Genomic DNA, 19,641 nt, shown 5'->3' with positions numbered 1-19,641 from the left:
TTTGCAGAGCCAGCATCAACCCCCAGGGCGAGGGGCTGCAGGATGCGTCCCGTTGCCTCGCGCCCATCAACAGGCTCCTGTCTGGAGGGGTTTCTCCAGGATGAGGAGAAGACCCCTTCTCGCAGGTCGGACTTTGTGGTCATGATGTCCTTCCACCCCAGCAGAAATCTCCCCGTTGGGAAACAAAACCATCTCCCCCGAGGCGAGAGGACCGGCGCTGAGCCTCCCCCTGCTCCTTATTTATTCCTGCAGCATCCCCAGCGCGGAGCGAAGTGGGAGACAGGCAGCGTGTCGCCGGGCGCCTGCTGCGGATCATTTCAGATGAAGGCTTCGCGTTTCGGGAGGGCTATAAAACCCTCCAGCCCGCCTTCTCCCAGGCTGCCGCCGCGGTCGTTACCCACCGAGCACACAATAAAGAAGACACAACCGCGCGTGTTGCCGTAACAGCGGGATGGGGGGCTCCGGCGGGCAGCTCGCGCTCGCCCGCCCGGATTTTGCACAGAGCTGGGGACGACGAGGGGTTTTTTTATGTTTTTTTTTTTGGTTGGAAAACAAACACATCGTTATTACGGATCATCTGTTTTATGCCGGTTTCTAACAGCCCTGTCTAAGGCCGGGCGTGCTCCGTGCCACGGGCTGGATGGATACGCAATAAAACACGTCTCCAGTCCAAACGAGCTTCAGTCTAAACACGGAAAGGTGGGAAAAAGCCAACACCACCGGCTCGGGGAGCCGGAGCACGGAGAGATTAAACAAGTTGTCAAAGATAGTAAAGAGTGTTGGACTGATCCTGTAAACATCCACCTGCCCGCTTCCCTAGCTGGAAAAAACATGGCGGGAGGTGGTTTTCCAGGGGCAGAGGAGGAGGAGGAGGGGGCTTGCTCAGAGCTAAGCTGGGTCTGGACAAAATCAACCTGCATGTGCAAAACGCTGAGCCTGACTTAATTAACGGGATGTGCCTGCAGGGTGGGAAGAGTGCAGTAAACAACCACGGCGCTTATCCCTGACATCTCTCCTGGGGTGGATCATCGAACCACAGAGGGGTTTGGGTGGGAGGGGAGCGTTCAAGGCCACCCAGCCCAACCCCCCTGCCAGGAGCAGGGACATCTCCAACCACATCAGGTTGCTCAGAGCCTCGGCCAGCCTGGCCTGGGATGTTTCCAGGGATGGGGCACCCACCGCCTCTCTGGGAAACCTCTGATTGAAGGGATGCAGGGAATTAGATGGGCAGTGAAGAGTTTTCCTTCCCCTTCCCCCCTTACTTTCCCCCCATGCCTGTCTGAAAGGCAGGAATCTCTGCTAGTAAAGAGCGAGCGTGAGAGGAGCCAGTGAGATGCCCAAGGACACGCAGAGCTCAGCGCCACGGCCCCACGATGGGTGAGACAAGTGAGCTGAGATTAGCAGCTCCTCACCTTGTCCTCCTCAAGAGCAGCCACCCTTCCAGCGTGGCCAAGGTGCCCACGGGAGCAGCACCGTGCACAGCGTGGTCCCCAAACCACAGCCGCAAGGATGCACCCAGTCCCATCCCACGTCCCGTGGACCTCTTTGCCACACAACCTCGCTCAGGGTAGAGGAGCACCTTCATCACCTTCACCTGCAGCGTGCAGGAGCTGGTGTCCCTTTCTGCAGAGCCGCAGAAGAGTGCTTGGCACGTCCCTTAGGTTTAATGGTGTCTTGGACACCAGGTATGGCCAAGGGGGACATGCACTGTCCCCATCGGTGGGTGCCTCTTCCCCATCAGCGCTGTGACCGTGGCCACGTTCCTCGTCCTGAATCCGGCGGTGGTTCCCACCAGCCAGGGGTGCAGCTCCTGGACCTGGAAACCGCAGGACGCTCCCGGTGACGCTGGCGTAGCCTTTGAGGCAGCAACGCTCAAGTTTCCGCTGTCGCAGAGCACCCCAGAGCTCCCCAGCGTGTTTTAACGACTGATGACATTGCGCCATCTACGCACCGCCTTATATAGTCCTCCCTGACACTTTGGATTTCCTCCCTGCATCATCCTTTTGATGGCTGGAGCTTTTCCAGCAAAGTAAAATTCTTTCGGAAAACGCCGGTCCCTGGAGCGCCACGTGTTTTGGTTTGGGTTTTTTCAGTATCTCAGGTTCAGGCTGGGTCCCTGAGGCTCTGCCCGACCTCTCTGCGGAGCATCTCAGGATGGGGGACCTGCTCCCAGCACCTCCATCTCCAAACCATCCTGCTTGGCTCCAGTGGTGCCTGCAGGGCAGGGCGCTGGGTCCCTGGCTCAGGGTGTCCCAGACCACCAGCTCCTCCTCACGGGACACCTCCCAGCAGGTTTTTTGTGTCTCTAATGGGGTCTGCAGGTAGCCCCCTCCCCGCACCACCACCACCTGAGGGAGCTGTTTGGGTTGCACCTGGTGGGATTTCCAAGGGGGCTCTGTGTGGGGAGGTCTCACTCCTGAAAAGCTGATTTTTCCCCCCATCTCCAACCATTTCAGGCTGTCTCAAGGCCACCTTCATCTCCTGCCCCTGGCTTTTGCTGCAGACGGGATGCTCCAACCCTTCGTTTCCAACCTGGCTGCTGCTCCTCCCCTCCCCATCATCCCATCCCATTTGGAGTTACCTCTTCCAGCCTCTTCCAGCACCACGGGAGCAGCAGAACGTGACAGTTTGGCTTGGACGGCGGGTTTCGATCCCAGACACGACTGAGCCATCCCAGTCCCCAGGTCCCAGACAGGGACAGCCCTGTGGGGCTCCCTGTCCCAGGGGATTTTGTCACTCTCCCTTCACCCCAGGTACCCAGACCAAGCCACGCGGTCTCGGAGGGCTGGGAGCCAAAGCAGCTGGAAAACACAGCCATGTTTCGCAAACTTCAGCACTTTCCCCTGCCAGAAGGGACCCTGTCCCTGCCCCAGCTCTGCCCCCCCGTTATTTCTCCCTTACCCTTTTCCTGTGCCCGGAGCGGGAGGGATGCCCAAGAGCAAATCTCATACAAGTACACTCGGTTCCCATGGGACTGGGTGCCGCAGCATCCCCCCACACCAAGGAAAGACCCTGGTTGCACAATCCAGATCAGTGACAGGGGAAACTGAGGCAGGGCAAGCAGCCGTCCCTTGCCTCGCCCACCCATCCATTGCGCACCCCTCGCACCACAGCTGCCGTCTGCACCCAGCACGGGGGGGGGGGCACAGGAGTGGAGACGCAGAGGGGCAAATGTGGCGACCAGGCAAGCGGGGGGCTTGGAGGCCAGCCCAAAGGGCTGGGGGTCCCATAGCTCACCTTCTGCCTGGCCACGCTGCCATTTCCAGCGGCCGCAGAGCGCAGTCTGCAAGCTGCTGGTGCCCTCTAAAGGGAGAAGAGAAGGGAAAAAAGTCCCAGCAAACGTGCTTCACCAGCCCTTAGCAAGGCCTGCTGTGACAGGACGAGGGGTCATTGTTTTAAAATAGAGGGAGGGAGATTCACACTGGGTATAAAGAAATTTTTCACACTGAGGGTGGTGGAACCCTGTCCCAGGTTGCCCAGAGAGGCGGTGGATGCCCCATCCCTGGAAACATTCCAGGCCAGGTTGGCCGGGGCTCTGAGCAACCTGATGTGGTTGGAGATGTCCCTGCTCCTGGCAGGGGGTTGGGCTGGGTGGCCTTGAGCGCTCCCTCCCCACCCAAACCCCTCTCTTTGGGGGGTTCCATGATCTGGGGGTATGAGGAGCAGCTCAGGGACATTTCCAGCCCAGCCCCTGCTGCCTTTCGCCCCGGCCGCAGGCAGCAGCTTTGGCAGCACTGCGCCGGCACCGGCCGCGCACCCCTGTGCAGAGCCCAGGACGCGATTCGGGAGCCTGCTGCGGGTACCTGGGGCTGCTGCTGCCGTCCGAGCTGCCTGGCTCAGCTCCAGCGCAGGCACCAGCTGCCGAGTTTCACTTTCACACTCCGTTGCAGGCAACGGCCTGATTTCTGGTAAGAAAGAAGCCCTTCCCTACGGAAACCACGGACTACATAAAGAGGGGGTCGGGCCGGGCTGGGGTGACACCAGGCTGGGAGCCGCCGAGCACCGCAGGGAGACGGTAGGACCTTGCTGGTGGGCTGGGAGCCGGGGATGAGCACAGAGCAGCAATTTGTTTGTCTTTCGCTTTCTATTTCGTGTGTTTTCCCATCCCTCAAGAGATCCTAGCGAAGGAAAAAAAGGAATTTCAGGGCAGCAGAAGGGTCTCTGCTCTGAGCGCGGGATGGAGGACGCAGCCTTCGATTGCCGGCCGGGCTGGGGAGGCTCCGGGGAGCCGCGTGCGCCCCGAGGGTTGAACTGGGCCGGCAGGAAGGAGGCAGCGGGGTCAGAGTCGGAGCAAGCGGGGAAGCAGGACACATCCCGGGGGGATTCGGGGTCGGACCGATGTCTGCAGCGGTGCAAAGCCCGGCTTCGAGAGCTGCGAGCAGGGCTGGGAGGGGAGCGAGCCGCTCTCTGCTCTCGGGACAGACCCCGTGCAGAGCCCCTTCCCTGCTGCGAGCCCGTGCCCGGGCTGGGAAACGCCGGGAGCCGGGGCGGCTGCGGAGCTGTGCGTGCTCCTGCGCCCCGCTGCCAACTGCTTCCCCGCGCTGGGGACAGGGGACGCGTGAGAGCGAGACCGCAGGGCCGGAGGGAGGTGGGAAGGCAGCGAAGTGAAGGTTGCTGGAACCGAAGGAGTTGTAGAAGAATGTCCAACAGCAAAATAACTCTGTGGCTTCTGGGAGAGGAAAAACAAACCCGTGCTGAAGTGCGAGTGCTAACGCTCCAGGCTCTGATTTGCTGTGTGGCAGGCTGGTCGGGCACAAGGGTCTCAGGAAACTGGCAGGCTGGTCAAACTGGCAAGGGCTCTGTCCTCTCTCGACACAACATCGTGTCTTATCGCGACGGTAAAAGCGGCACAGTCGGCAGGATAGCCGTGGAAAGGCTGCTGTGAAAACCTAACTACGGGGTTCTCTGATTTGGCTCCCTCGGGGCAGTGCTCCACCACCCTCAGTGTAAAAAAAATTTTCCTAATATCTAATCTGAATCTGCCTCCCTCTATTTTGAAACCATCCCCCTGCGATGGGGAGCAGTGAATGAACGCCCTACTTCCCTTTCCTTCGCTTCCTAGCTCTCCTGCTCTCTGCCCAGGAGTTTTTCCGGCTTTTGTTTTTCCACTTCTCTCCCTCGTCGCGCTGGCGGGAGCGCATGAGCTGCTGCTGGGGGCTCAGCACTGGTGGGGGCCAACCTCCGCGGTGTTTCTGCTGCTCTCCTCACGGGTTTGAGCTTCACCCGCAGCGGCAGGACGCGTGATCTGCCCAGCGGTGGGACGGCGCCCGCGCTGCTGCGTTGTCAGGGCTGTTCCCTGCCGCAGCCCGACTTTCTCTTGAGGCTGAGCCTGACCGGAGAGCACGGACGTCAGCCGGACAGCCTGTGTGTCTGGGGCTGGGACTCTTCCACAGGTCTCCAGGCTTTGCTCTCACAGGCCAGCCTGCTCTCCGTCCCTCAGCCGGCTCTCCGTCCCTCAGCCGGCTCTCCGTCCTTCCATGTCTCCTCTCCTGGAGATCGCAGGCGTGAGCCCCGCACGCTCCCTTGCTGGTGGCTGCGCAGTGGTGGCAGGAGGGCCAGGATCTGGGAGGTCAGCAGGTGGCAGGGCACTGGAGGATCCTTTTTAATCAGCCTGAGCTTCGACTTCACGTCCAGGCTTGGTCTTCCCCCCCCGTGATGCTGCTACGGCGTGCCAGCATTCAGCCCTGTCCCAGGTTACTCCCGAGCACCTTTTGCTGTGCGCGGAAGGGGCTCTGAGAGCAGGAGATACGCGCTTCACAAACTGTCCCTGGGCTGACGTCCAGAACGGGGATGTGGGTTTAGGCCCCAGGCGTCGCGAATCCTGATTTAGGGTCCTGCCATCTCTGCCAGTGTGCGGTGAGTGGGCAGTTTAGATCGCTTAACGAACCACTGTCAGCGGTGTTGGCAAAAGTGCCTAGGTGCGGCTAGATCCAGACTTAGTCTCAGATTTAGTCAACGGTTCATGTCTAAACGGTTAAATATGCAAAGTTTAGATAATGTTTAACCCACGCAATCAAAGTTACCAATGCAAAACCAAAGTTATCATACTACAGGGTTACGCGTGATATCGGTCGCTCATCAAAGATCTGCCGTTGGGGAAAGGCCTCTCTGCCTGGAGGAGCAACCTTGGGAGGTGTCCCAGCTCCAGGGGAGACCATCCCCATGCAGCCACGCTGCCTAGCAGGGAGGGCTCAAAGCAGGCTCCCTCAGGCTGTCATATTATAGAATCATAGAATCACAGAATTGTTTGGGTTGGAAGGGACATTCAAAGGCCATCCAGTCCAACCCCCATGAAAGGAGCAGGGACATCCCTGACTAGGTCAGGTTGCTCAGAGACTCATCCAGCCTGGCCTTGAACGTTTCCAGGGATGGGGCCTCCACCACCTCTCTGGGCAACCTGTTCCAGTGTTCTATAACTCGCATTGTAAAAAATTTTTTCCTAATTTCCAATCTAAATCTACCCCCCTCTATTTTAAAACCATTACCCCTCGTCCTATTGCAACAGGCCCTACTAAACAGCCTCTCCCCATCTTTCTTGTAGGCCCCCTTTCTTGTTTCCAGGGATGGGGCATCCACCGCCTCTCTGGGCAACCTAGGACAGTGCTCCACCACCCTCAGTGTGTCACTCTGCTCCTTGGTGGGCCATCAGGGAACAGGCTGAAACTAGAGGAATTCTTGACCCGGCTGTGGCTCAGGCCTTTCATAGAATCATAGAATGGTTAGGGTTGGAAGGGACCTTCAAAGGTCATCTAGTCCAACCCCCCTGCAAGGAGCAGGGACACCCCCACCACATCAGGTTGCTCAGAGCCTCATCCAGCCTGGCCTTGAACATTTCCAGGGATGGGGCCTCCACCACCTTTCTGGGCAACCTGTTCCAGTGTTCTATAACTCGCATTGTAAAAAATTTTTTCCTAATTTCTAATCTAAATCTACCCCCCCCATTTTAAAACCATTACCTCTCGTCCTATCGCAACAGGCCCTACTGAACAGCCTCTCCCCATCTTTCTTGTAGGCCCCCTTGAGGTACTGGAAGACCCCTATCAGGTCTCCCCAGAGCCTCCTCTTCTCCAGGCTGAACAGCCCCAACTCTCTCAGCCTGGCCTCATAAGAGAGGTGCTCCAGCCCTCTCAGCATCTTCGTGGCCTCCTCTGGACCTTCTCCAACCGGTCCATGTCCTTCTTGTGCTGGGGACTCCAGAACTGGACACAGTACTCCAGGTGGGGTCTCACCAGGGCAGAGCAGAGGGGCAGAATCCCCTCCCTCGACCTGCTGGCCACGCTTCTCTTGATGCAGCCCAGGATGCGGTTGGCCTTCTGGGCCGCAAGGGCGCATTGCCGGCTCATGTTGAGCTTCTCATCCACCAGCACTCCCAAGTCCTTCTCCTCAGGGCTGCTCTCAATCTATTCCCCACCCAGCCTGTATTTGTGCCTGGGATTGCCCCGACCCACGTGCAGGACCTTGCACTTGGCCTGGTTGAACTCCATGAGGTTGGCATGGGCCCACCTCTCCAGCCTGTCAAGGTCCCTCTGGATGGCATCCCTCCCTTCCAGCGTGTCGACGGCACCACACAACTTGGTGTCGTCGGCGAACTTGCTGAGGGTGCACTCTATCCCACTGTCCGTGTCGCCGACAAAGATGTTGAACAGGGCCGGGCCCAGCACGGACCCCTGAGGGATGCCACTCGTGACCGGTCTCCACATGGACATGGAGCCGTTGACCACCACTCTCTGAGTGCGGCCATCCAGCCAACTCCTTACCCACCGAGTGGTCCGTCCATCAAACCCATGTCTCTCTGGTTTAGAGAGAAGGATGTCGTGCGGGACAGTGTCAAAAGCTTTGCACAAGTCCAGGTAGATGATGTCAGTTGCTCGTCCCTCGTCCACCGATGCCGTCACCCCGTCACAGAAGGCCACCAAATTGGTCAGGCACGATCTGCCCTTGGTGAAGCCATGTTGGCTGTCACCAACCACCTCCTTGCTCTCCATGTGCCTTAGCATGGTTTCCAGGAGAATCTGCTCCATGACCTTGCCAGGCACAGAGGTGAGGCTGACTGGCCTGTAGTTACCTGGGTCTTCCTTAGTCCCCTTTTTAAAAATTGGGGTTATGTTCCCTCTCTTCCAGTCATCGGGGACCTCACCAGACCACCACGACTTATCAAATACGATGGCCAGTGGCTTGGCAACTTCATCCACCAGTTCCCTCAGGACCCACGGATGGATCTCATCAGGTCCCATGGACTTGTGCACCTTTAGGTTCCTCAGATGATCCTGAACCTGCTCTTCGAGTACAATGGGCAGTTCCTCATTCTCGCAGTCCCTGCTTGCACCTTCTACAGCTTGGGCGGTGGGACAGGAACTCTTGTCGGTGAAGACTGAGGCAAAAAAGTCATTGAGAACCTCAGCCTTCTCCATGTCCTGGGTAACCAGGACACCAGTTCCCTTTCGGAGGGGGCCTACATTTTCCCTGGACTTTCTTTTGTCCGCTACGTACCTATAAAAGGTCTTCTTGTTGCATTTTATATCCCTGGCCAGATTCAGTTCTGCCAGGGCTTTGGCCTTCCTTACCTTATCCCTGGCCACTCGCACAGCCTCCTTCTAGTCCTCCCAGGCTACCTGTCCCCACTTCCACCCTCTATAGGCTTCCTTTTTCACTTTCAGTTGGTCCAGGAGCTCCTTGCTCATCCACGCCGGCCTCCTGGCCTTTTTGCCCGACTTGTTTTTCATCGGGATGCACCTCTGCTGAGCTTGGAGGAGGTGCTCCTTGAATATGGACCAACTTTCCTGGGCCCCTCTTCCCTCCAGGGCCGCCTCCCGTGGCACTTGGCCCATGAGGTTCCTGAAGAGGCCGAAGTCCGCCTTCCTGAAATCTAGGGCAGAGAGTTTGCCGTGTAGTTTCCTTGCTGCCCTGTGGATCTTGAACTCCACCATGTCATGGTTGCTGCAGCCAAGGCTGTCCTTTAGTTTCACATCCCCCACCAGCCCCTCCCTGTTGGTGAGCACAAGGTCGGGCATGGCACCCCTCCTTGTCAGCTCCTCTATCGCCTGCAGGAGGAAGTTGTCATCCACGCATTCCAGGAACCTCCTGGACTGCCTGTGCCCTGCCGTGTTGTCTCTCCAACAGATGTCAGGGTGGTTGAAGTCCCCCATGAGGACCAGGGCCTGTGACCGTGAGGCTGCTCCTATCTGCCTATAGAGCACTTCGTCCGCTCTATCCTCCTGGCCAGGCGGCCTGTAACAGACCCCCACCGTAACGTCCCTTGTCCGTCCCCATCCTCTAATCTTGACCCATAAGCTCTCTGTCAGCTCCTCCTCCATCCCCAGGTGGAGCTCCACACACTCCAGCCGGTTGCTGACGTAGAGAGCGACACCCCCTCCTCGTCTCCCCTTCCTGTCTTTTCTAAAAAGCCTATACCCCTCCATGTTGACGCTCCAGTCGTATGTGTCATCCCATCCTTTGCCTCCTCTGGAGCCTGCATCAGACCACCACCAGCCTGGTCAAGGGATCGAGGGCACCCACCACACCAGGCAACACCCTAGCCTGACCACCACCCCAAAAAGGCCCTGATGAGTGTTTGCTGGCTGGGCACTCATCACTGGTGGAGAAAGGACGGCCTCCACTGCTCCCCAGAATGAATTCTCCGCGTTGATGGGTTGCCATCTCCTGACTGTCTGGTTTTCTCCTTTAGGATTTTGGGCCTTTCCTTCCTGGTGTTTTTCCTCCTGAGTTCTTGAGGTGGTCCTCATCTTCTTCTTAATACCCCAGCCTTGTCTTCCAGGCCTGCCGTGCGACGGTGTGCTGTCTCAGCTGAGCTGGGGACCTTGGCTGCCTGTTGTCCTCTGGGAAGCCAAGCGTCTGACCAAAAGGAGCATCTGCTGTGAGGTGAGATGAATCAGCCCCCACATCCGTTGAGCATATTGCCTAAATCATCACTGACTTTAAAGGAAAAGCTGGCACTAAAGGCTCGGAAAGGGTCCAAGAGCCCAGAATCAGCTCCTGGGGGGAACGGGTGCGAGTGAGGCGAGTGAGGGGCTCCGTGCTGGCAGCTGGAGCAGGACCAGAGGTCACAGCCGATGTGCCCGGTGCTGGGTACTCGGGGTGAGTGTGTGGGTGCGTGCCTCTGTCCGTTGGTGAGCACCAAGCTGGACCAGCCAGCGAAGAGGAGACCCGTGAGGCCGGTAGGAGGGCGCGGGATGCAGGCGGGGTATTGGACGGTGGTGCTCGAGGGATCCGGTAACGCCCACGGCTGTCTGTACTGATGTACTTATGAGTTCGTTGGGCATACATGGGTGGGCTGCTGTCCTGGGATGGGGACCCCCTGGTTTAGGGGTGACCCTGGCTGGGCTCCAGCAGCAGGGTAGGAGGAATCCCCTGGGCCTGCAGCTGCTGGAGAGCCCTCTTATACCTTAAAGAAAGTCTGTTTTACTCTTCCACAGCCATGGCTTCACAAGAGGACGTACCAGAGGACGATGAAAAGGCACGTCTTGCTAAAAAACTACTGGCAGAAGCATGTGAGAAGGAAGGACTGGATGAGGCCTACTGGCTCCCCAAACTGTCGGAGATACTGGGAGTCAGGTCCAGAGAAGCCCTGAAACATCTGCAATATGAAGACTACCTGAAGCTGGAGTGCAAAGTACGGTTCCCCTGGGAAACAAAGGCTCTCCGAAAACTCCTGCTACTAACAGACAACAAAGGAACTTTTGAGGAGCTGCAGAAGGAGCGCTTGGAGCTGACAAAGCAGAGACAAGAAGCGGCCAAGCTGGCCCTGAAGGAGCTGAAAGAAATGCACAGGAGCCGCAGCCACAGCAAGGACGCTATGAGACAGAAAGAGGAGGCTCTGTGGCAAGCCATGGAGATTCCCAGAGAGTACTGGGCACCACTGGAGGACTCACTGGTGGATGTGCTGCAGGGCATCCAGAAGCAACTGGAGCAGCGGGAGTCGTCAGTGGGCAGGAGTGAGAACGTTTCCGACGCGGAGGTCCTGAGGCGGGCGTCGGGGGGACTGGCTCTGCAGGGCATTTACAGAACCGGCGGCCTTGAGGATGCGCTGGCAAAGCGAGACCAGCTCATCAGGGTTCCCGATGGATTCAAGCTTGCCGGTCCAGAGCAAGGGATGCTGCTTGAGAGGAAGGAGTTCTCCTCCTCTGCAGCAGAAGCCACTTTCACCAAGTCCGTGGAGCAGCTGGGGTTCAGCATCAGCATTTCTGCCAAAGCCAGGTTCTGGGGGTTTAATGCTGACGTTGGTGTAGATTACAGCCGCTCCTCACAGTCAGAGCACACCCACCAGTCCCGCTCTGAGCAGAGCTACATTTGCACCACCAAGTACCAGTACGTCCCTCTGGCCTCCTGCTACCTCCAAAAGCATCAGCTTCGCCTCTCCGATGCGGCCCTGCGGGAGCTGCGAGACATGGAGCATCTTCTGAGCATCACTCAGGAAGCAGACAGGCCCAACACGCTGAAGAGCAGGTGCGCAAGGTTCTTCAGCAGATTTGGGTCCCACGTAAACCAGGGTCCCCTCCACTTTGGGGGGATATTCTGGTGGAAAGCATCTACAGAAGGATTCAGAGCTGAGCAGTGGGAAGAGATGAAGCAACGCACATCCGACGCCCTGAACTGCTACATCGAGGCCAGCTACAGCGGCTTCTGTGTCAGCGCAGGAGTGGACGTGGATGTTTCGAAATCCAGCTCACGGGCTTCTTTTCAGGGAAGAGACACAAGGAGTTCCGGCACAGCGGTGCAGCTCTACGTGACCAACACAGGGGGCCCATCAGAGACAGATTCTCTTCCTCAGTGGAAACTGGGGCTAGTAACCAGTAACACAACCTGGTGCGTTATTGACCGAGGCTTCCAGCTGATCCCAGTGTGGGACATAATCCTGTTCAACCACAGCAGTGATTTTGAGTCCGCCTATCAAATGAGCAGCAGCCTCAGGGCTGCGTATGAAGAGCTAACGAATCAAAGTGTCGGCGCCATGTTTGGAGAGGAACTGGTCAGTGCGGTGGAAGAGGCCAGAGCTTTCCTGGAGTGTGTGAAGGCCTGGGACGTGACGGTGGATGAAAGGAAACTGCTCGCCCTGCTACAATTCAAGCAGCATCTGAATGAAAAAACCAAAAACCACAGCGTCTGGATCAACGTGTGCCTGTCGGACAAAGTGCTGCAGGAGTTCCTGGTGAATACCGTTCTGTTTTGCAAGAAGTCACCTCCAGAAAATGCCACCTACATCAAGTGTCTGTTGAAGAGCCTCCTGGATCCTCACGTCTATTCTGTCAAGGACTTCCCCAGGTCCTCCTTCATTATGCAATGGATCTTCCATACTGAGCACACGCCTCCCGAAACTCCCAATGTTTCTGAGCTTGAAGATCTCACCAAGACCCTGCTGCAAATGAAGGAGTACATCCAGGACGTCACCTACGCACCAGAAACCTCTGCATCCGCCATTCATGAAGTAAAGATAAAAGCCACCTTGACTACAAGCCTAGCTGTCCATTCCTTACTCCAGCTTCTCCGGGAAAGGGCAGAGAAAGACATAGAAGTGTTGGTGCTCTTAATTACGACCAGCACGGGATACCAGGTGGAAAGCAGCACTTTTCAGTACCTCCTTGGATTTCCAGAAATTAACTTCATGGTAAATGAACTGCAAACAGGACATAAGGAGTACCTGAATCTGAAGGAGCAAGATGTTCACAGAGCCCAGGCCTTCCTGCTGCTGACGGGTCTAACTGTAACACCCGAATATAAAGAGATGTCTCCTGAGCAGAAGAACGAGCGTTTGGCTTTCATGGAAGTTCAGATGCAAAACTTATGGTGCACAGAGATAAAAACTCTCCTTGAAAAGCACAACGCACCCAAAGACTGGGAGATGCTGGAAAGTGACCTGCATTCCTTCATCAACGGGCTCTTGGATGACACACGTGACGATCTGAAGAAACACAGTATAATCAAAGACATGGAAGACACTTTTCAAAGAACAGAGCCTTCCAGTCAGTCCGAATCCAAATCAGACGGCAGCAAATCCAAAGCAAACCAAGCCATTTCAAACCAAGCGTTCCTCCACTTACTCCAGCGCCTCGGACTAGAAGGTCACTATCCAAGAAAGATGGGGACAGAAGATTTCCACATCATATACAAGACGTCTTTACAGGACAGCCAGCCCAGCAAGGACAACGAGCTACCATTTTACTTCTTGCAAAAGCTATTAACCGTGGATTATCGGGTGAGGTACCTGACTTGCAAGGATGAGAGCAACCTGGGCCTCGCACCTCTGCCAAAAACCACAGAGCAAAAGCATGAAGCCTTGGATTCGTTTGATGACTTTTTCAAAGATTTGGAGGAAGAAGCCCCCGAATCTGCAGCCGGGGAGAGCCGTGTGCACCCCATGGACGTCCAGCTGGCAATTTTTCATTGCGCTGATGATTTCATGAGGCAGTACATTTCCACAAAGCTTGCCTTCTGCCAATTTGCACTACCCCTCCTGGTACCAAACCCGTGCACCTCCCAGATAGAGTTCCCCCTCTGGTCTCTCAGCCAAATCAAGAAGAGCTGGAAAGGGGCTGGGAAGTCGGGAGAGCAGGCCAGAATTAACTGCTACAAAAACAAACTCATTTATCAGGCAGAGACACCCATCGTGTCCTTCATACGGATCGGCAGCTCTCCCTCCTCTTCCAAGTCTCAGATCCTGAATGCTCTGCTGAGCAAACAAAAGCACGACACTTTTTTCCACCGCCACTGCAAAGGCAGCACCAAAGACTGTCTGCTGATGAAAGGCGTTGTGGAGATCTCCTGGTACTGTCCCCGCGGCAGCGACGATGACAGCTTTGACTGCTGTGTAGCTTTCTGTAACCTGCGTGGAGACGCCAGGGACCACGAGGAACAGCTACGGTTTTTACAGGAGATATCTGCTGTGAACGTGGCTCTCGTATCCGAGTCTGATCAGGGTGACAAGAAAGGGATGAAAATTTTACGTGACCTGTGGCAGTCGCAAAGGCCTTTGGTTTGTCTTCTCACTGAAAAAGAGAATGTTGCAGCTGGCCGATCTAGCCAAAACGTAAGAATAGGTATCAAGAACAGAAATGAAGCAGAATTAATGGGCGAGCTGACAAAAACAATCAGAGACCTCCTGAAAGGGTCCAGTGTGCTTTTCAGCCTTGACGCCTGCCTGGACAAAGCTCGCAAGCATGGATTCTTAGTCGATGAAGATACAGATGCGTGTGTGACAGCCAAAGAAAAGGCAAAGGCGCTGGTGGAGCTTCTGAAGAAAGAGAAGTTGTCTGAGATCAAATCCCAGCTACTGCCTCTTCAAGGAAAACTGTGGTACATGTGGTGCAAAAAGGACAAGGAACTCACTCGCTTGCAGGAAAAGAGGAACAAGAGCATCGAGCATCATCGGAGCCAAATTGAGTCAGAGAAGTCGGCAATAAGAAGAAAGCAGCTGGAGAAAGCATTCCCCCTCAATCAGCTGATGAAATCAGTCCTTCGCTTCCTCCAGTCCCAGCCAGCAGACACCAAGAAATACTTCCTGCAGTGGATGAAGGTCTTCATGGATGACCTGTCCTCCGATTGCCTTGACGAACTGAAGAGAGAGTATCACCAGCTGTGGTCTCAAATCCTGGCCATCAAGAAAAGCAATGAAAAAAAGGATCTGAAACCCCTGTTGCTGAATAAGTTAGATGCCCTCTCCAATGAAATCAACGATTCGTCCATCGGCCTTGAGCATATTTTGAGAGAGGCAGGGCAGATTTACGAAGCTCTGGAATCAATGAACTCAAAGGATAAATGTTTTGTCGAACTACCAGAAATTGCAGCAGATCTGATGGTTTCAGGGCACCCCATCGAGCTGATGGATGGTGATGCTTCTTACGTACCGTTACGATGGGTCAGTGCCATCTTTGACAGATTAACTGAGAAGCTGGGGGACAAACGAGTATTTGTTCTCTCAGTGCTTGGCATCCAGAGCACAGGGAAGTCAACCTTGTTGAATGCCATGTTTGGTCTTCAGTTTAACGTCAGTGCAGGGAGATGCACCCGGGGAGCGTTTATGCAGCTAATTAAAGTGGAGGAGAAGCTGCAACGAGATTTGGGCTTTGATTACATGCTAGTGGTTGACACAGAGGGACTTCGTGCCATAGAGATGGCCAACAAACAGTCTCTTAATCACGACAACGAGCTGGCCACCTTTGTCATTGGCATCGGCAACATGACTCTGATCAATATCTTTGGAGAAAATCCTTCAGAAATGCAAGATGTCCTTCAGATTGCTGTGCAGGCTTTTCTGAGGATGAAGCAAGTAAATCTGTCTCCAGGCTGCCTGTTTGTGCACCAAAATGTGGGAGAAATCACTGCCAAGGAACAGAACATGGAAGGGCAAAGGCGTCTGCAGGAAAAGCTGGATGAAATGACCGTGACAGCCGCCCAGCAGGAATTCTGTGAGGTCTCCTGCTTCAGCGACGTCATCCGCTTTGACGTGAACACCCACATTCATTACTTTGCTCACCTGTGGGAAGGAAACCCCCCAATGGCACCGCCCAATCCCACCTACAGCCAGAACGTCCAGGAATTAAAGAGCAAAATTCTCCAAGCTGCCAAGAAGGAGTCACAGGGCAGCGTTTTGAGGCTCTCCAGCTTGAAAGTTCGTATCAGTGACCTCTGGAATGCTTTGCTGAATGAAAACTTCATTTTCAGCTTCAAGAACTCCGTGGAGATTGCTGCGTACAAGAAACTGGAAACCGCATTTAGCCAGTGGACCTGGCAGCTGAGGAGCCACATCTTAGACTTGCAAATGAAACTGGACAACAAAATTCGCAATGGGGACTTCAAGAAGGTCACGACAGAACAGCTTGAAAAGCTAGTGCAAGGGACAAGTGATGCCATCACGAAAGACATGGAAAAGTATTTCAGTGAAGACAGAGACTGCGAGATACTGGTCCAGTGGAAAGGTGGCACGGAACTGAAGCTGAAAGAACTAAAAGAGTCTCTTCTTTTTGAAACTAGAAAAAAGTGTGAGAAACTTATTGAACTGAAGAAGAACCAGTGTAAACTGGATGGAAGGAAGTCAGAATACGAAAACGAGCTCCTGAAAAGGAGCAGGCAGTTGGCTCTGTCTCTAAAAGGCCAGAAACTAAGTGAAAGAGAACTGAGAAACAACTTTACTTCTCTCTGGGCAACCTGGATTACTGAAGTCTCCTCTGCTGCTCCCCCTCTGGAACAGGTTGATATCGATGTGGAAATAGAAGATGTCCTTCTAGATCGCTTTAAGGAGCCTAATTTACACGCACGAATCAGGACATTTCACAAACACGGCGAGTTTTCTGTTGACTTGGAGAAACACATCGTTAAGAAAAACCGTTGGCGCTTCTGGGCTGGGAATTTTGACGACGCTGACCTGAGCAACGCACACCGCATTACAGATAACATCACGGCGTGCGTGAAGGCAAGCATTGACAAGAAGGAAAAGGAGAAGAGGGATTACAGTCGAAGTTTTATTCATGAAATACTAAATGAAGTAGAGAAAGGTATGAACTCTGTCCCCAACAATGCAAAATACAGCTTCAATAAAGATTACAGAATAGATCTGTCACTGCATTTGTGCAAAATGGCAGCAGATCGGTTTAAAGCCATGCAAGCAGCATTCAAAAAAGCCAATGATCCAGCCATCTACCTGGAGAGCAAGCGAGAAGACTTCTTCAAATGTTTCCAGATTTCCTGCCAAGGAGCCACTTCTATCACAACATTTGCTGCTTTCCTGTGTGACAAGCTCGGCCCAGCTCTTGAGCAGGCCGTCTACGAGAAGACAGCTCTTGACATCGCTCGAGACATGAAGGGTAAAATCCCAGATTTCATTGGCAATAGATCCTCTCTGGAAGTCTGCATACTGAAATACCTGGCACAAGAAGAAAAATTTGAGAAATTCAGGGAGTACCTTAGTGACCCAAGAGAGTTTCTACAGAATTACATTAAGATACGTGCTGAGACGTACTGTTTAGATAAGAACAGGAGGCTGGAGAAGTTTTTAGATGACTCCCTTACTCACTACTGTGAAAGCATCCAGTCGGCTGTTTTTACATCAACCAACGTCGTCAAAGACAGAAAAGACAGAAACGACAAAATCTCTCTTTGGCTGGATGAATTTTGCGTCGCACTTGGAGAGGTGCTGAGCTTGCCCAGAAGGGACCTGAAGGGCATCGAGCATCAGGAGATAGCAGACATAGAGTTCCTGAATAACGCCATGGCAGAAGCACTGACTGCCCTGAAAGCCGGTCTCAAGGAAAAGCTTGCCGAGGCTGATATGAGCTCGTTCGAAACGAAGCCTCACGAAATCCTGGCGGAGCAGTTTGCAGGGTGCTGGGAGCAGTGTCCCTTTTGCGGGGCTGTTTGCACAAACACTATGACAAATCACGACGGAGACCACCAGCTCGTCTTCCACCGTCCGCAAGTTTTGACAGGATACAGGTGGCACAAAACAGACAATCTGGTCATTGATATCTGTTCCAGTAGCGTCGCAAGTGACTGTTTATTCAGGATTGGTGCCGACACATGGATCCCCTACAAGAGATACCGGGATGCAGGACATCCTTATTCCAGCTGGAACATTCCCTCTGATCCATCCATGCAACTGTACTGGAAATGGTTTGTGTCTCATTTCAGGACAGAGCTAGAAAAACTCTACAATGGGAAATTTCATGGCAAAGGAGAAATCCCTGCTTCGTGGCAGAGAATTACAAAGCAGGAAGCACTCGACGAACTGCCGAAGTTGTAGGCCAAGTTGACATGAAGGAAGAACCACAACTGCTTTGCCTTTTAGAAGAACATTTACACCTGCTTTGCCTTTTAGAAGAACATGGTGCAATTCTATCCACAAAATATTGTTACGACGACTACGACCTCAAGCAACATGAAGAAAATGCTGTCTGATTGCTCGCAGAGTTGGGTGAAACACGGCACGCTGCATCCTCCGCCGCTCAGAAATTCCCTCGCTTCGTGACTAAGTCGGCAGCCGCTTCCCTCCTCGCCATAAACATTCACCGCTTTGTCTTGAGCAAAAAAGAAAACCATTCCTGCAGCGAGCAGTCACACGGCCGAGAACAAGACCAAGTGCCAGATGAAGAGCAAAGGCGGCATCAGAAAGGATCAACTTTTTTCAGCTGCTATGAGAAAATACGTGACACTGGCAAAAAAATAGTTTTCCTCCTTGTCATGCTTAAAGAAACGGCTGCGGGATCGGAGAGCAGCTCAGCACTGGCTGCAGGCTGTGCTGTTTGCTTTTTGGGATCCTCATTCCCTCATCAACCCCTTGCTGACAAACCCAGCCAGCGCTCAGAGCAGTAGCTGTTCTGTCTCCGATGCCGTTAAAGCAGTTACCGCACCAGCCTGTGTGCGTTTAGGCTGGGCTTTAGCTCGGTGCCTGTTAGGAACACTTCATACGTCAAGGTGAGCCATTCCTACGCAGGTGCCTGGACCGGGTGAGCTTCCCTCCAGCTCTTTGCCACAACAGCAACCGCTCTCGCCATTTGCTCAGCTATTGAGCATCAGCCTCTGCGCGGCCGTTGTGGAGAATCGCGTCTCTTTGCAGCTTCTTCAGCAGCCGCCAGCGGCGTGTGACGTTAGCGTCCGTGCCGTCGAGACAGGCTGGCGGCGACGGAGCCGCGGTCTGGAGAACAGGTAACCAGCGGGGACTGCGCCAGTGGGGTGGCCGGCGGTTTTTGCTGCGCAGGTTCCTGCCACGCCGCTGGAAACCCAAGCACCGCGCCGCCCTGGAGAGCTGGACAAAGGGCTGATGCAGTATAATCCCTCGCAGCCTTTGCTAATAAACTGGTCGAGCTGGACGGGACCGCTCTCTGTAGCCTTCATTTTCAGGTGCGCCACGGCTGTGTGCAAACTCAGCGTCTGTGCCGCGAAGATGAGCAGGTGGCAGCTGGGCGATGGTCTGCGTAAGGGTGTGTGGAAGGAGAGTGTCTGTTCCTCTCGGGATGCCTGCTCAGGGGACGAGGAGAAGGGGAGGAAGCCATAAACAACAACATCCAGTTGCACAGATCTCACCGATAAACGGTCAGGGAGGCAGCGCTGGGAACCAAGCCCGGTCAGTCGCACCCACCGGTGAGCGAGAGGGCGAGAAGGTTTATTCCAGCGAGGCTGTCTGATCGGGCAGCTGGGAAACGAAGGCAAAAAAGGGAACCCAAGCCCAAGACACACCGCGGTACAGACCTGACAAAATAGACACGGAGACAACGGCAGGAAACAAACCCTGCCGGCGCGAGTGTGTGCTGCAAGGACCAAGTGCTGGTTACTGGTGAGACTGTGAGTGTGTGAGTGGATCTGGGGCCAGCTACTGGAGTCACGCTGGGCTTCTGGGTGCCCCCGGCCTGTGGTGCGACTTACTGGAGTGAATGGGGTCCCAGTGCAGCTACTGGAGTGCGTGGGGGTCTTTAACGTCCAGCCACAGGGGTGGGAATGGTGCGTGTCCTGAAAATGAACTGCCTGGGAGGGCCGGTGTGAAGGAGCTGAGCGAAGGGCGGGAGCAGGTCCGCGGGTCACAGCCCACGTGCCTGCTGGTGGCCGCTGGGCGGGGAGCGAGTGTCTGTGCCCCCAGCGCGGGTGTGCGGGGGGCGTACGTGTGAGCCCACCAGCAAACGTCAAGCTGGACCAGCGGGC

The 19,641-nt window shown here is 54.8% G+C and overlaps 1 protein-coding gene across 1 annotated transcript; it reads left to right on the top strand.

The window, feature by feature from the left end:
• Positions 1–9,690: 9,690 nt before the first annotated feature.
• LOC104475605 (interferon-induced very large GTPase 1) lies at positions 9,691–18,815 on the top strand. The gene is made up of 2 exons (XM_086745163.1): positions 9,691–9,879; positions 10,434–18,815. Exon 2 carries the CDS (start codon positions 10,436–10,438, stop codon positions 17,747–17,749), a length of 7,314 nt encoding a protein of 2,437 aa, XP_086601289.1. The 5' UTR covers positions 9,691–9,879; positions 10,434–10,435; the 3' UTR covers positions 17,750–18,815.
• Positions 18,816–19,641: the final 826 nt, after the last annotated feature.

The sequence above is a fragment of the Chlamydotis macqueenii genome, chromosome 3 (genome assembly GCF_036417535.1).
Source record: "Chlamydotis macqueenii isolate bChlMac1 chromosome 3, bChlMac1.mat, whole genome shotgun sequence".
Classification (NCBI taxonomy): Eukaryota; Metazoa; Chordata; class Aves; order Otidiformes; family Otididae; genus Chlamydotis; species Chlamydotis macqueenii.
Note: the sequence above shows the minus strand (reverse complement) of the source record. Positions and strands in the feature narration are given on the sequence as shown.